Source organism: Cyanistes caeruleus, chromosome 14 (assembly GCF_971803275.1).
Source record: "Cyanistes caeruleus chromosome 14, bCyaCae1.hap1.1, whole genome shotgun sequence".
Taxonomy (NCBI): domain Eukaryota; kingdom Metazoa; phylum Chordata; class Aves; order Passeriformes; family Paridae; genus Cyanistes; species Cyanistes caeruleus.
This window is the reverse complement of record NC_141714.1, coordinates 11,700,888-11,717,383: the sequence shown is the minus strand read 5'-3', so window position 1 is coordinate 11,717,383 and position 16,496 is coordinate 11,700,888. Positions and strand designations below refer to the sequence as shown.

The 16,496-nt window shown below is 40.0% G+C and overlaps 1 protein-coding gene across 1 annotated transcript; it reads left to right on the top strand.

Annotated features, from left to right (window-relative positions):
* The first annotated feature begins 11 nt into the window (after window positions 1-11).
* On the top strand, window positions 12-16,112 carry COMMD5 (COMM domain containing 5). The gene is made up of 7 exons (XM_023926164.2): window positions 12-172; window positions 2,157-2,317; window positions 3,428-3,456; window positions 7,225-7,275; window positions 11,265-11,360; window positions 13,051-13,126; window positions 15,587-16,112. Exons 1-7 carry the CDS (start codon window positions 31-33, stop codon window positions 15,686-15,688), a joined length of 657 nt encoding a protein of 218 aa, XP_023781932.2. The 5' UTR covers window positions 12-30; the 3' UTR covers window positions 15,689-16,112.
* Window positions 16,113-16,496: the final 384 nt, after the last annotated feature.

Here is a 16,496-nt window from a genome sequence, read left to right as displayed (position 1 = left end):
GAGGGCGCGCGGCGGGCGGGCGGCGCGGCCATGGCGGCCGGGGCAGCGCAGGGGCTCGGCGAGGGCGGCGGCGGCCGCGGGTTCCTGGGCCCGCGCGTGCCGGCCGAGGTGGAGGCCATGGCCCGGGGAGTGCAGGACGTGGGCAAGGAGACCTTCCGGAGGCTCCTCAAAGGTAGGGCCCGTGCGGGGCCCGCGGGGCGCCGCCCCAGCGCGGAAGGGCCGCGGGGGGGTCGCAGCCAGAGCCCATGGGCCGGAGCCGCGTTCCCCGAGGATGCCGTGGATCCTCACGGAAATGTAAGGACAGCTATTAGAGGGCTTCCAAAGGAGACCAGATATGGTGAAAGGCCTTAGGGGGGAAGCCACGGACTGAGATCACTTGGTCTGTTCGACCTGGAGGGGACTGAAGGGAGACCTCAGAGCTGGCTACAACTTCCTCACGAGAGACAGACACGGATGCCCTCTCTGGTGACCAGTGACAGGACACGAGGGAACAGCATAATGCTGTGTCACGGCACTTCAGGTTAGGTATCAGGAAAAGATTCTTTCCCTAGAAGGGGTGGGGCACTGGAACAGGCTCCCCAGGAAAGTGGTCGCAGGACCAGACTGACAGAGCTCAAGGAGTGTTGGGACAATTCTCTCAGGCACATGACAGGATTCTTGGGGTGTCCTGTGCAGGGCGGAGTTGGACTTGATGATCCTTCTGGGTCCATTACAACTCGGAATATTCTGTGATTCTGTGACAGCTGGAGAGCTGCAGCTTCCTGGGGCACTTCCCATTGCTTTTCCCAACAGGAAGCTAGAGCTGAGCTTTAAATAAAATGAGGAGCTTGACTCATTGTATTCTACAATTCTGAAATCTGTGATAATGAGGAACAGAGTTCTCCAGCTGTGGATGGCCCCCAAAGTCAGCTGAGTGCTGTTAAAGTCATTTCTCTCTCATCTCTGTGTCCCAGAGCCAGCAGGCCAGTCACTGTCAGGTTGTGTGTGGCAGTCAGAACTGTGGGCATCTACAGAACGTGCACGACACAATACAGCAACCCCAAGATGCAGGTGTCCTACTGAAGTTGAGGCTGTAAGATTGATAAGGATTGATTTAATTTTTGTCTGTAAGGCTTCTCCTGGTGGTGAGAATTTTCTCAAGGTACCTTTGACCATCAAAATCAAGAGTTACACAGTTGAGTAAATTAGGGTATGTAAAACAATCATGGAATAATGGAATAGTTGATGAGCCAAAGCACAGCTTGCTGGAGGGTAGCTGCTGCCAAGTGTGGTGTGACCCTGGCATGTTCTCTCAGCTAACATCTTGTCAGGGATTTTATTTTTTATTTAAAGGACTCAAAACATCTGGTAGCTGGTTTGTCTTTAAAAGTGTTGCTGCACAGTAGCAGAAATGAACAATGTATTCAGGGGTTCCTTGTAATACTTGAAATAATAAAGCTGTGTATAGGCAGAGACATTTAGGACAGAAGTCAATACACAAGTTGAACAATATTTGCTGTCTAGTGCAGGGATAGAGACTGAAAAGCCTTATCCATGCCAGGAAGCCTGTCTGGGTTTAATTTTGGTGTAAATTATCACCTGCTTTCAGGTGTGCAATAAATGCTTCCTACCATAGCGGGGGCAGACAGTCCTCCAAACTGCCTGGAGCCAGGGCAGTGACCCCAGTGCAGATCCTCCTGGAGCAGGTGGGCACAGCCTCCCTCTGGTTATGCAGAGCTGGCACAAATCTCCCCTCACTGTCTGCTCTTGCTGGCCTGTGACTCACAGTTTGCAGGGCTGCAATTTTTCCTCTGAAGGTTTTGTAATCTTTGAATTTCAACACTATATATCTGCATTGCTCTTCACTTGGGTCAGGTTCATTTTTTGAGGCTGTTGCTGTTACTCTACTGCTAAACAAAGACTAATGTAAAAAAATGAGATGTAGGTTCATGTGCCTGGTCAGTTCATGATGTAAAAACTGCATGTTAACAGTATCTGAGGATTATTTAGACAGTGTTATTGCAGGCTCTGCTACACTGTCTCAATAACTGATATAATTTTTTGTCTGTGAGCCTTCTCCCTGTGGTGCGAATTTTCTCAAGGCACCTTTGACCATCAAAATCAAGAGCTATGCAGTTGAGTAAATTAATGATCTTTCTTTGCTTTCTTGTTCACAGTCACTGTTAATGCATTGGAAGGAAAAGACTGCAAGGAATCTGTCAGGCTGATTGCAGAAAGTGCTAATCTTTCAGAAGAGCAACTTGCTTTCCTCATTTCTGGCATGTACACCCTCCTCCGAGAAGCATTGAGACTCCCTTTATCAACTTTCAAACAAGAAGTAAGTTCTGGGAGTACTTGGAACCCTGATAAGGTAAAAGCTGCGTCAGACACAAATCATCATCTAAATCTCATTTGCCTGGGTGGGAAGCTGCACATAAAAATGGTTCTCCAAGTTAAGGTTGTTGGAAGAAACTGTTAAAAATCTGGAACTTAATATTTCACTTGTTGGGTAGATTTAGAGTAAGCTTTTTGAAAAAATATTTAAGCTTTAGGAAAAAGATTCCTGTATCTACTTCTGCTTCAACATCTTGTTTGCTGCGTATGTTTGTTTTCACTTATAAATTAAAAACACCAAAGAAAGCATAGCAAAATGTTATTTCGTAGGCATCAACACTCTTTCTAACTGGGTGTTCACACATACCACTCATTTTTGTCCACGCTTATAATTTCTCATATTTGTTTAGCTCCTCTGTTCATATTTATGCCATAGAGGAAGGAAGGTCTTATGGCCAGAACATTATAGTGGAATTTGGAAGAAAGTTCAATTTCCACTTATGCTGTGCATGTTTGGTGTGAATATGTACATGCCTGCCATGTTCTCAATCCCTATCCCTTCTTCATGGCTATTTTCTTCATTTTTCATGTTCCTTTACCTTACAATTTTCTCATTTTCATGTGAGTGAACCACTTCTAGGTTTCCAGTAGCTCTTGTTTAAGACACAGCTTCATATTTACCCAGGCATACTGGGAAAGCTTCCATATTGCAGGAAATGTAGTGGAAGTATTCTTTTAATATACAGACCTTATCTTTTGCCATTTACTTTTTCTTGTCATAGTTTAAACAAGTTACTGCAAAATGTATTTGAGAATAAGGGCATATAGTTAATCTAAAAGAAAAATGTTTCTGGATAGCTAAATAAAAGAAGTGGCAGAGACATTGTTTTGAAAATTAAAGGCTTCCAACATATTTAGGTCTTTAAATCACAACTTGATTGAACACCTCTGAAAATTCTTTTCAATATATTACTAGTAATTTCAAAACTACTGGCACTCAAGTCTAAAATTTTTGGGGAGAGATACCAAATAAGTAACCACTATTGTTTCAGTAGGTAAGAAATGATCATTTAAGGCTATATCATGTAAAATTTCATCTTCCTTGTCTTTTTAGGTTTTTAAAGAAGACTTGAAGGAGCTCAGGTATGCCTGTTTACACCAGTTCTTTTAATGTTTGTTTTTTCATGGCTTTTATGTAACTGCTTCCCCAAATTAACTTTTTTACACAAAAATGTTGGTATAGAAATTAGCTGTAAATACCTCATAATGCATCTGTTGCCAAACATCATGTAAAGCCAGAGGAAAAAAACAGGTGTTGTGTAAGACTTGATTTAGCACTGAGCATAAAGAGTTTTATTTCACCTGCTGAGGAGAATGATCTGATTTAGTCTGTAATGTAGGTTATGCAAATGTGAATGACCTTCTCTCTGCCATCCCCACATTGCCCTGCAATAGTTTTTTAAGTGTTTGGTAAGACAGTAGTAGCATTTCAGAAGCTAAGAACTGCCCTACTTCTTTCCTTCTTTGAAAGGTCAATGATATAATGCTCATGAAACCCTACTACCATGTTCAGCCATGATTTCTCCTGCCCATTACCCAAGAAATCATGACCTTTGTTACAGCCTTTTCCAAAATCTCTATCAGCCTTCCATGAGTATCTCTGAAGGGATCATATTCTAAAAGCTAGATATCAGATGCTAATATTTATAGGTTTTACCTTATTTCTATATTCAGTAGCAATGAGAGAATAACAGCAGTTCATGTTTTCTTCTGTAGTGAAACCTCTGAACCAAGGCTTAATTATTTTAAAACACTATTTTCACACATTTCTTTAACATTCTGATTGCTACCTAGGACAAATAGATATTTCTAATTCTGTCTTTTTTCATCCTTACTTTAACCTGTACGTCAGCTTTCTCTTCATAAGCAGTTAAGTCATAAGTATGATTTACTTTATGAGCAACTTCAGGCAAACTAAAACTGCAGACATAATCAGGGTGTAATGAATGAAAGGTGTCATTTGGGCCATAGTGAAAGGTGCCTTACAAGTCGATACAGTTTTGTCTGCAGCTCGGTGCTGGAGTTTGGCCTGCCTTTTGTCTTGAGAGCTCAAGTGCAAGCTGCTGCCTGTGCCACAACATGAAGTTCACACCCAGGTTAAAGTAGGTCAGTAAGAAACTGACTAATTGCTTTTGACCCAGTGGAAGCTGGTGTTTTTTGAGGTGTACACACAATGTACCAAGTTTGATTACAGAATAACGAAGAATACTAAAAGCCCCATGCCAAATTCTCTGGGATTGGGTGAATATTCCTCTTTTGAGCACTGGAGAAAGTTGGTATAGGAGTGTCAGAAGTCACTGTCTGGGCTGGCTGTGTCTAGAAATGCAGACTCCCAGGTTCCTGTCCTTGTAATTTGACCATACTTTAATGACTTACACTTTTGTAGCTGTGTTTGAGGTTTTTCTTCTCACATAATGGTTTGTTCATACATTTTACTCAGACACTTTTCAGTCTGGATGATCTTTTTTATATCTTGATACATCTTTTTATCTTACTGTTCTGGTTAATAAGGCTGATCTAGCAGCAATAGTTAGGTAACTGCATTTGTGCTGCTTGCAGACTTGAGTGTTTTATGTGATGCTAGTTGCTGCTATGCTCTCATTATTTTTATTATTCATCTCATTCTCAGTATTTGGACTCTTCCAGACTTCCATCTTTGACTATCTTACTTCCTGTGAGTAGCTCTCTTCACCTTGTGGCTAAACTTTTAGAAGACTAAATAGCTTATTCTATTCTCAAGCATAGAAATTTGGTAGCACCTTCATTTCCTCTGGGAAACATAATTTCCTATGTTTCCCAGTGAGCTTGGGTTTGGAGATGAACTACTTGCTTGTTTTCAAAGCACTTTCTAATTGCATTTAGACACTTAGCCTGCTGCATTGGCCATCCTGTGATCAAAAAACATGACACTGGTTGAACAGTGTTGTCTTGGCATTATTGGTATCCAGTGTTTGGGTAGGTATTTTGCCTTTGAAGGCAGAAAAGGCGCCTATAGACCTCTTTTTTGTTCTCTATTCCTTTAAAATGTTTGAACTCTGTGCTATGTAACTTTTTTTTTTTTTCACTTCTTGCATTCTGTTTTGTTTCTTTTGGTGAACCTAAAGCTTGAGCTAATTCTGCCATATAATATCTTGTAATTCTCAATTTTCTGGTGAGGTACCACCTCCTTGATCTTGGCTTCTAGTTTTGATAAAGAGAGAGAGGCTGGAATACATGCCCACTTCCAATTAACTAGATTAAAAGAGTTGTAATTCCCTATTTCTTAGCCTAAGTGGCTGAGCCAGTAGGAATAAATTCACAGTAAATTGTGGGTGCTTTTTTTTCCCCTCCCCTTGCAGATTATTTAATAACTTTATGACTCAGGCGAATAACATGGGATTGAGACATCTTCACGCATTTTCTGCCCTTTGAGTTCCTTCCTCAGAAGGTTCCACTGAAAAGTGATTGCCATCTGTAGTTCAGGCTGTACTGTGCCATGTTCTATCTTATCTGTGTTGTGTGTGACTGGCCTTATGTTGGCTTGAGCCAGGAACAGAATTTTCATCAAAATCGTTGGCTGCAAATATAGGGCAAAAATAATGCAAACCCAAAGGTAGTGTTAATGCTTCTGTTTTAGTAATGCTCTTGGATCAAGTGTTGTGGTAGGTATCATCATAATCATATTACAGCCCACTGTCTCCAGCTATTCCACTACATGGTCATCCATGTAGCGTCAGGATTGGCTAAATAATACACTTGCATGAAAGTATAAGTAATGTTTGCAGAAATAGTCTTGTCTCATCTGAAAGACAGACTCTTGCAGCCAAAAAAGTGCTGTTCCAGTGCTTGCTAAAATGAATTTCTTTTTATCCAAGCACTATTTAAAAATGTGGTTTAACCCTGCTTCTTCCTTCATGAATTCAAGCTGTAGTAATTGCTGTTTCATCTTCCCACTGTGTGAGTTGATGAGTTGTTTTTTCTCTGGTCATTAGACACTGTAAGCTCTTTAGGACAGATAACTTCCTTGTTTGCTTTGATTTTTCTTTGATACACTGCTGTGTGTCTCGAGCCACTGGTGAGTAATGTCTCTGGGCACTGATTCATGGTGAGTGCTGGATTTAACTGTGGCAGCAGCAGCAGCAGTGACTTCTCCCCCTTGTCCAACCTGCCTCTCTGTAGGAGGTTACTGTCCCTGTGGCAAAGGCAGCTGAATGGATAGTGTTTTCTCTGTGGTCTTTGCAATTCACAGCCTGATCTATTGAACTGCAAATCAACAGTAGTTTGTTTGTAAGGCAACAGCAGTGTCAGAGGGATGGTGAAGGAGTGGAGAGGTGTAGGTAGATGGAGTGTATTAATCTCTTCAACCAATCCCCATGTATGCTCCTTTTGTAAGTAGCCTTGGCTAAAAGGGCTTCTGTTTGAATTTTGAGGAGGCAATTCCTTCTGTCTTCATTACACTTGAGGTGAAAGTGAAATGAAATGTGTAAGTTTGGGATTTTTGAAAGCATGCATTGCTGGCCTGCCTTCTACACTTGTCAGAGCCATCATTAAAATTTTTCTTGACTTTACTGAGAGAAGTTAAGCAAATACTGGGTTCTTTTGAAATACGGTGTTGTCATACAAGATAGGGTGAGAAGATGTAGCACAGTTTTTAGTGTTCTTGATATATAAACGTAAGTTGTCCTTTTGAGAGCCCTGACTGAATCAATACTGAAGTGCTTACGTAAGAGGTGGCAATTTTAAGCAATGGAAGATGGAAAATGTTGACACATTTTTTGTGTTCTGTAACAGATTTAAGGTTTTTTCAGAGAAGGCCATGTAACTGTGGTTACAAAAAAACCCTAATCGTTTCATTTTGCTCTTCTCTTTCAGAATACCAGAAGATTTCATTGTGGACTTTTCCAGTGTAGTCTTTGGTAACAGGTTAGTGTCTTCACTGTGCAGACAGCAGGGCTGCACAGAGCTCTGCTGACACAAATCCTTGGTGTATTGAAGGAACAGCAATATTTTCCAAATTAATGAGAACAAGACTTGTCCCATTATTTTGATTCAGCACAGTATAATGTCCATCATGCATGGCAATGCATGCATTAAGTATCTTTCTTGCCAATTTTCAGTTTTTCTGTGTTCATCAGTTTTTATAATGTTCTATAGACTGTGAAGTGTATCAATACCTACAGATGAAGAATGCAGTGCAGAATTACTAATTTTTGCCATCATTATCATTGCAAGTTATAGAAAAAGAAAGAGGCTACATAAGCCCTCTACATGCTCTGGTTTATGGCAGCTTTCTCAGATAGTATTTCTCAAGTCTTAATGTACAGTTCAATTGGAAAGTCACACTGAGTGACTTGATGGCAACACATAGGAGATATCAAGTGCTCTGCCTGCTGTAATTCACTTTTTAAGCAACATTCCTTGGTAACTCTAGAGGAAGTTCTAAATTGAGAGCTTTTTGAACAGCCTGTCTCTTCTGTCCATTCTTGGGATTCCCTGTTTCTAGAAGTTTCTCTACTCAACCATAATTAGCCTATTTTGCATCTAGAAATTCAAAGTCTTGAACATTATGAAAATGCAAACTTGTGAAGGGCCAGGAGTTGGACTCTGAGGGTAATTTTGGGCCCCTTCCAACTCAGGATACTCTGTGATTCCAGTTTTCCCTCTTGAAACTTGAGGTCACTCAGCACATAACATCACTAACCCAATGCTGTTCCAGATTCTCTGAATGGAATCCCAGTAATCATAGTTGTGGTTTTTCAGTTACCCTCAAGGGTCTGAGTGCTCTTACCAAAGCTAAAAATATTTTTCATTTCTTTGATTAAGATCTTGGCTTACAGCTAAAGGTTCCTGGAGTAAAAATAAATTCAGTCTTCTCATCTTTTCTTTGCTCTTCTGTTTGAATTATAGGTGTTAAGAATGCAAAACTCATGGTTGCAAAGTGGAAATATTGTTTGCAGTAGGGAAGGAAGATAAATTTAGATGTAATTTGAAGCATGCATGATTGTCTGTTTTCTACTGTGAAATCACGATGCTGAAAAATTTAGCTTTTTCTCATTTTGAAAGCTGTGATTATCCAGTGTAATCTTGCTCTGTGTTTTGAGACCAGAGAACACCTCAGGTTTGATTTTTAGACAGATCTGCTTTTACAATCTTAAATGTAGCACTGAATCATACATATGCGTATTGAGTTGTAAATATATATGTTTGTGATGGTAAGAGATGCATTAGCATGTGATCAAAAATTCAGTAATTCAGTATGAGCTAGATAACCTAGAAAAATCCATTTTTAATACTTCTCCTGGCATCTTATTTTTAGAGTTCTTTTCACTAAACAACAGCTCTGAAGTATTTGGCATTTGTATTTGTGTCCCCACAGTTCCACCAAGCTATGTAGACTGAAAGAAAAACTTGCCACATTGGCACCATCAAATAACTACATGAAATTAAAACTGTTTTTTAAGGGAAAGGATAACACTAACTCCCCCCTCTCTGAATGTTTATAATAAATGCACTGCTTTGTTTTTCTAATGGTGTAGCTTTACCAGGAGGGTGCATTCTGTGTGCCATTTTTCAGCATTTCACATCTACAACTTTGTTCAGCCTTGCAGTTCAGTGGCCTGCTAGGCGTGTCTTGTTATGTGTATAGGGAACTATCCAGAACTTGTCTTTAGTTTTGATACTGGTAGATCAGCTGCTGCTTCAAATTCTCTAATATTTCATTTTCGAGTTGCATCCTTTAGCAGGTGATATTATTGTCACAGTGTATCATCCTTTCCACCGTAGCTTGTATGGTCTTTAGGATGGTCTCTACCTGATCCATGGTTTTACTTGTTCTGACTTCTGCCCTCTGCACAATGTGCTGACAGTATATTGCAGCTTCTGGCACAAAGTGTTTACAAAATGTAATTATAGGGTATAGGTTTTGGATGTAAGATTAATTGAATCTTTTCTGCTCCATTTTGCTATTCCTCTCAGAAATCAATGGCTTGATTAGCAGCCTGTGTAACTTCTGTATGCATGTTGGCCACTATGCACATTCTGTCATCTTTACAGGATTCTTGCAGTTCCCATTGTGGTCTTGCTCAAGCTGGAAAGGTCCTGACAGAAGGTTAACTAAGCTACAGAAGCTGTGACTCTTCCTGGGAGAATGGTACAGAAGTGCAGTCCCGACCAGAAATAAAGCTTTGTGTTTGACCACAGAAATGCCATCTCTCGACAATATTCAGAAGCTTCCCCTCTGTTTGGGAGGTCACCGTTTCTGACCTTTCCCACCACTGCTAAATAGAGTATATTTCTGTTTCTAAAACTCCTTTCTTCCCCTGGAGTGCTGGTGCTGCACTGAATGGACTGACTTCCATTGATGGGAGTTAACATGTCTTAAGGAAACGGTAGCAGTGTGGCTATTTTTAGGGAGTCTCCAACTTAAGCAATGCTCTGGCAGCAGCTCTTCACTGAGGGAAAGGCCTGTTCTTATTGTTTAATCCTGCTAATGACTGTTCTAGACTCCAGCTCCTCATGGCTGCACCCAGCTGTGGTGACCTACTTCCTATCCAGGAGTTGACAGAAAGAACCAGCTGATCTACTTTTTTTGCTCATTCCTTTACCATGCTATTAGGAATGTGTGTCACTTCTGACACCCAAACCTGACCCAAACCACCTCCCCCCTACCAAAGAGATAATTTCTTTCTTATATCATCTTTGCAAAATGCAGGATGCTTGGAGGATCTCAGCCTGTGAGTCCTGTGTACTTTATCAGATCATTAATCTTTCTGGGCAGTTTCTAAAGGCCCAGCTAACTTGCACACAAGAATCTGAGTAGTGATGTTAGACTGCCATTCCTACAGTGCTTGATTTGTTCAGAGAGGATCCCTTTCTGATGCAAAGTCTGTAATTAGATTATGTCTAGCACCATGGATAAAGGATGTAATGTTTCTTATCCTGCCCTTAGTGGAAGTACTGGAGTAGCCTTGAAATGTACCATAAATAAATTCCAGGGACATGGGATGCTTACAGAGAAAGGAGAAAAAAAAAAAAAAAAAAAAAAAGGGTGAGTAACACAAAGTCCTTAAAAATGAATGGTTATTATGTATTTCTATCAGATTTGTCATTTAGTTATCCAGACCTCAGGATGCTATTAAAATTTTTTAAATTGTCAACCATCTGAAGTTTAATTGCTGTTAACTGTATTTCTGCTCAGAAATAAACTAGGGCTTGATCAGCCTGATTCTTCCTGCAATTTAAGTAACAAATTAAATTCTTGGCTTCTTACACAATAGACTAGGCAAAAGTCTTGAAGGCTGTGCTGGGGTTGGCAGTGAACATTATGTAAGGAACTTGAAGTTTGTAAATTGTATTGGATCAGTAAGAACCATTGTGGGGGTTTTTTTAAGTATGCCTCAAAATACACTAATGTTATTATGTTTTAAAATGTTGCTGCTTGCCAATACTAGATGTTTTTGCTGAAGAAGAACAGTGACCTTATGGAACTGTTTTGCCTAAGTCATCTGTCTTGTCTCTGCTTGCTTGTTCCTGTTGGATTTGCATGAAGGTAAAGATATATTTGCAGGTCCCTTTCTATGCCTCACAGTTCCATACAATTGAAATAACAGGTGTACCAGGCGCCACAATGACTCTTACTAAACTTTATGGAGACATCAGTTTGCTAGAATTACACAGTCACTTGTTCTCTTTCTTCAACATGGGCCATAGTTAAGCATAGAAAAAGGGGATAATCCAAGCACAGCTGTCTTAAATCCACAAACACTCCACTTGTTCAGACCTCTTTAAGTGAGGACAGATGGAGAGAAACAAAATCCGGACAGGTTTGTACTGAGGAATCATATTTTCTCTTTAGATTGTTTCTTCTTTTATGAATTTACATTCCAGTCTCTTCCTTCTGATTCACTCTTCAGGCGTCCCACTTCCGAAGGCACAGCTCTGATACGAAGAAGTCGGCTACCAAGCATCCAGGACTTCAAGTGGAGAGTGGATGTTGCTATATCCACAAGGTATAAAAGAGAATCATGCACATCCATAGAATTACCTAAGATAAAACTGATTTCTTGTGCTGCTTAAACATTTTAATGGGGTCAAAATGTGCCATGCTATTAGGGATTGGCAGGTAGCATTAAACAGCAAGATAAAGGTGGAATTTTCTGAACCGTGTAGAGGTCAGTGTATATACACTTCACTGCTGGTTACATTTCACTCAAAGTTTGAGTCTATTTTTTTAAAACTTAATAGAGATGATGCACATCCACAGGTGCTGGTGATGGTGGCATAAATTAGTCACATTGAGCCTCAAGCAGCTAGGCAAGCTCTTAGTTTTACTGAAACAGAGAAGGGTACTCATCTATTCAACTTCCAAAGAAGAATTTCTTAATGCACATGTTAAATGACTTTTCATCTCTTGTACTCTGCTTCTACAAAGAGAGGTTTCAGGACAGCACCTTTACACTGCCATAGTTATGTTACTGGTCATTGAACTACCTCCTAGTTTCTTTCACAACAGGAGTAAAAGCCTTTAAGATCATCCTGCCTGTGCCTGCAGTGAACAGCTTCTTACCATCTGCCACAACAGAGGCATGTGGGGGATGGATCTTTGGCTAGAGCCAGAAGGAAACAGAAACCTGTTGTCTGTGCTGTTTCATCTCTTGTCTAGTTCTAAGACAGACCAAGCTGAAAGAAATTAGATGATCCAGTCTTTGTTAGTAGTGTAAATTGTTAGCATGAGTGACTTCATGTTGTGTGCCTGAATACCTGCATCTGGGAGAGAGTGCTGTCTCTGCTGCCAGAGAGGCCCGTGGCTGATCAGGGATTGTCTTCCTGAAATCAAGAAAAAAGGCTCCTAAGAGAAAGTTGGAATGGCCACAAGCTACTAGTCCAGGTGACTTTCTGATGAGAAGTGCTGTAAGCACCACACGGGTATCACTCCGTAAAAAAAGAATCTATACTGATAAGTGAGCAAAATGTCCAGATAAACATCTTCAGACACAGTGCTTGCAAGCTGAAAGCAAATGCTATGATTTGTTTTCCAAACAACACAGGAGCAATACATCACTGGTTTTTGTTTTCCTTCCTTTTAGTTTTGTTTTTAGTTAATCTTCCCCCTGGGATTTCTTGTTTATCATCCAGCAACAGCCTCTGCGGGGAGATATGGCAGCTTCGGACTGTAGTGCCTGTCTGTACCTGAGCAGGCTTTGGCAACGTCAGTTGATGGAAGCTGCACAAGAATGACTCATTTCCCTTCTTTGGGTCATCAAATAAAATAACACACAAATTTAGGATGAAGCCTGGAAGAGGTTGATTCCCCAAATGAGGTGGCAGTTGAACGTATGAAGGGAGGGAAATGATTAATGCAGTGTGGTAAACTGCATAAGAAAACTGCATTATTATTAGCAGTACTTGGTCACCTCTTATCCCTATCATAGTTCCACTAAACCAATTATTTAAAATGTAAATGCTCCTGTAACTAAATTATTGCAGTTACTAAACTATTAATGAAATGTTAAGTCTCAATACTGAGGTAAATTGGACAGAACTGTTGTGTTCATGAGTTTTCAGCCAGACTTTGTGACTGAAATTACTCATGTTCTGTGTAAAGCCTACATGAACATCTAAAATTGTTAATGTGCAATGCTGTACTCATCACACTGCTGATCTCTACTGCTGTAATACTAATGATGTAAATAATTTCAGTTCACTGGCCCGTGCACTCCAGCCATCCATTCTGATGATGATGAAGCTTTCAGATGGGACAGCTCATCGCTTTGAAGTAAGTCTGATTGCCATAATAAATAGTAAGGAAACCACTTCCAGTTTTATTTAGAAAGTTGAATTATTACTTAAAATATCAAAGCTTTTGTAAATTATGTGTTACCATTGGTTGGTTTGCTTTAGAATCCTTCATATTCAATGTAGCCATACAAAATATTTAATGAAATACCAATCAAAATAATTTCATACCTTGCTCCTACACATGTTCTGCTGAACTGCAATTTATTAGAAGAATATTAATTACTGGAAAGCACTATTACATAATATTTGGTTTGATTAAAAGTTATGGGGTTGTTATGAACTGTAACCTTCAGACCTGATGGTGGCTCTTGAGGGCAGGAAAATTATTGGGGTAGTTTAAATGATGTATGACACACTTCTAAACTTTCTGCATTTGGCAGAGAAGGGTAACATTCTTTTATGTGGCAGGGGTAGTTTTATTCTTTTTCTTCAGAACTGTTCTGGCTGCTAGAAGGTAAAAAAACCCTCTTTGCTTGTTACAGGATTAGTCAGTGGCAGTATTTATGACACTGTACCTAAAGGCTTGCCAGAAGATGGCATAAACTCTTCCATAATTTTAACCTTTGAAAAGGAATGCTATTTGTTCTATAAATAACGTGGTGGTGCATACAGGAATTCAATGCACAGCAGGCATTGTAACATTTGAACTCTGTACTGATTTTGGCTTCAGTTCCCTCATTAGCAGTAGTCTGGAAGAAGCACCAAAGTCTTGTGGGTTGGAAGAGGTGGACTGATTTTACTGTTAAATTGTTATGCAAGAAAGCATCTACTGAGGAAGGCATAAATTCTGTGCTACATTGCAAACTGTTGAGGGTGTCACTTCACAGGAGACAAAATTTACCCCTCTGGACAGTCCAGTTCAGAGCATTCCATACACTGTATTTCAGGACTTCCATTAAGTGGAACTTAAATGATATCATGGACTTCAGGTTAACCCTTTACAACAGGGTAAGTTTCACTTGTGAGAATAAAATCTAGTTTGTACTCTATTCGCACTATTTCCTGGCATATAATGTCAAGTGTTGATCTTGGTGCCATTGTTTCTGACTGTTTTAGCTTGATTTTAGGGTTTGAGGTGGGTTTTTTTTTTTGTCATTGTGGGTCTGTGGAAGACCCTGTGTTATTCTGCAGTGGAGATGTGTTTGTCCAGCACACGCAGGAGTGCAGATATCTGATAACAAACAGTGTGCTTCTCTTAGAATCAGCTCTTTGCTGTTGCTGCTGCTTGGATCTGAATGCCAAGGGTGTGACTGAAAACAGGATTTCTATAGCTGATAAGTGGTCTTCTCACAGTTAGTATCTCTTTGGGATAAACTTGGTTTTGGTTCAAGGTATCATATGCAAGTAAATACAGCCTCAGATCTTCAGTTTTCCTTTATTTGAACACGTTCAGAATGTCCTGCTAACTCAAAGGGCTTATGTAAGATGGTAAGTCCAGAAAATAATTCTGTTGTGTACAATTTTGAAATGTGCATAGAAGTTACACTCCTTGGTCTCCATTTGGTGTTTTAATCACAGTGTGACTTCTGACTGAATTTTTTTTAAAAAAAAAGCAGTGGGAATTGCAGCATTTTGAGTCTTGTTGTATATATGTCAAAAGTGAAAAGGACGTGGTGCCTTTTTATGCATTTCTGATGTATGTGGAAAATGCAAATCAGGTGTTGGATTCCTCTCATGTAATTGGTATCTGCTACAGTGGGCAGAAGGATGACAAGGGTCTCTGCCAAAAGAACTGCTGTCTTCAGTGCAGTCAAAGGAGTAAATTAAGCAGTGCTGTGCAGACTGTATGGGACCAGCCAGACTGCACTGGGCACTTGTGTGAGCATGTGTTTGTGCACTGCCCCAGTGCCACCAGTCTGTGCCACCAGTCTGTGCCTACTCTTGGCTGGGGGCCTCTGTCTTCATAGATAAGATTTCCTTCCACTTACAATTTCTTGGGCTTGAAAGGAGAGCCCATGAGTCTCCTGCACAGTTGAAAATGCTTTTTATATTTAATCCTAAATATTTTGCCTTCCACATGTAGTGCTCAGTGCCATTTGCTCTTGAGTTTGCTGCCAAGTCTCTTTTCTCAAGTCTCAATTTCTTTCTCTTGCAAGTTTGGACAAGCAGAGTATCTTGAATTTGTTGCTTGAGAATTCTATAGTCCATGACCTTCCAGATGTCTTCCAGTCCATGACTTTTATATCACCCAAGCAGCTCTCAGTTTACATCCTCAAGTATTTCCTTTCTCTCATCAGGCAATACAGAAAATGTATCATGTAGGTGTTATTTCTGGCTTTTCCCACTCTCCTTTTCCACATAGATTTAGTCGGATTAACTGAATAAGTATTTTAAGAGAGATTGGCCTTGCACTGCAAAATGTTCCGTGTCCATAGACATGACCTAGTCAAGGTTCCTGCCATGTCCTGTGTTTTCTAACCTGAGTGTTCTGTTTCAGGTGCCAGTTGCCAAGTTTCAAGAACTGAGATACAATGTTGCCCTTATACTGAAGGAAATGAATGATTTGGAGAAGAGGAGCATCCTGAAGATCCAAGACTGAACACTTCTAAATTGAGAGTTTATGGAAGAGATCTGAAACCCTCAGCATGTTTTGTGAATGCAAAACAGGGGACCATCACCACTTTGCCTCTATGAACTTCAATGTGGCATTTATGATGTCTGCTGTAAATATTTTTTTCCAATCCAAGTGTTAAAAGCTCAAACTCTTTTTGTAAGACTTAAGAAAAACAAAACATTTATCTATGAAAAAGTATAATGTTGTTTGTGAACATTTTTGCATGATTCATCAAAACTTTTTTTTAAATAACTGTCTTAATAGATGTAAGAGTCATTTATTTCTGATTATGATTCATAACTCTAATTTTTTTTTAAAGTGTGCTACCGGAAGCCCTAGCAATGTGTATGTATCACAAGAAAACTGCAATATTTCAAATTAAAAAAAAAAAAAAAAGATAACAAACCCACTCCTGCCTTCTAGTATGACAAATGTGATCTTGAGTTTTGCATAAAATTGTTGCCTCTTTTCTTACTATGTGACTAAGGTTTAGCTATGGATATTTAAGGGCTAATTTGGAAGAAAATTGGAAGTCTGTGGATCAAGAAAGAAGTATCATCTGGGTTTCCAGGACTAATTCCATTGAATTACTGCAGTGGGAAGGTGAAATCTGTTTCTTTATCTGGTTTATCAGAATGGGCTAAATAGTAGTAATCTCATAGTTTTGTAGCTGGAAATGCCTGCCTCTTGTTTCATGTGTTGCCTGTGTGTTTGATTCCATGAAATCAGCTGCCACGACTAGGCAGAAACCTCTGACCCTGCAGTGGTGGTGAGCAGCAAGAGGCAGTGATCT

Coding starts and splice junctions, on each gene's coding strand:
- COMMD5 (XM_023926164.2), top strand. CDS start 31: ATGGCGGCCGGGGCAGCGCAGGGGCTCGGCGAGGGCGGCGGCGGCCGC. Junction 3,457..7,224: donor GAAGACTTGAAGGAGCTCAG/GTATGCCTGTTT, acceptor CTTCTCTTTCAG/AATACCAGAAGATTTCATTG. Junction 11,361..13,050: donor GATGTTGCTATATCCACAAG/GTATAAAAGAGA, acceptor AAATAATTTCAG/TTCACTGGCCCGTGCACTCC.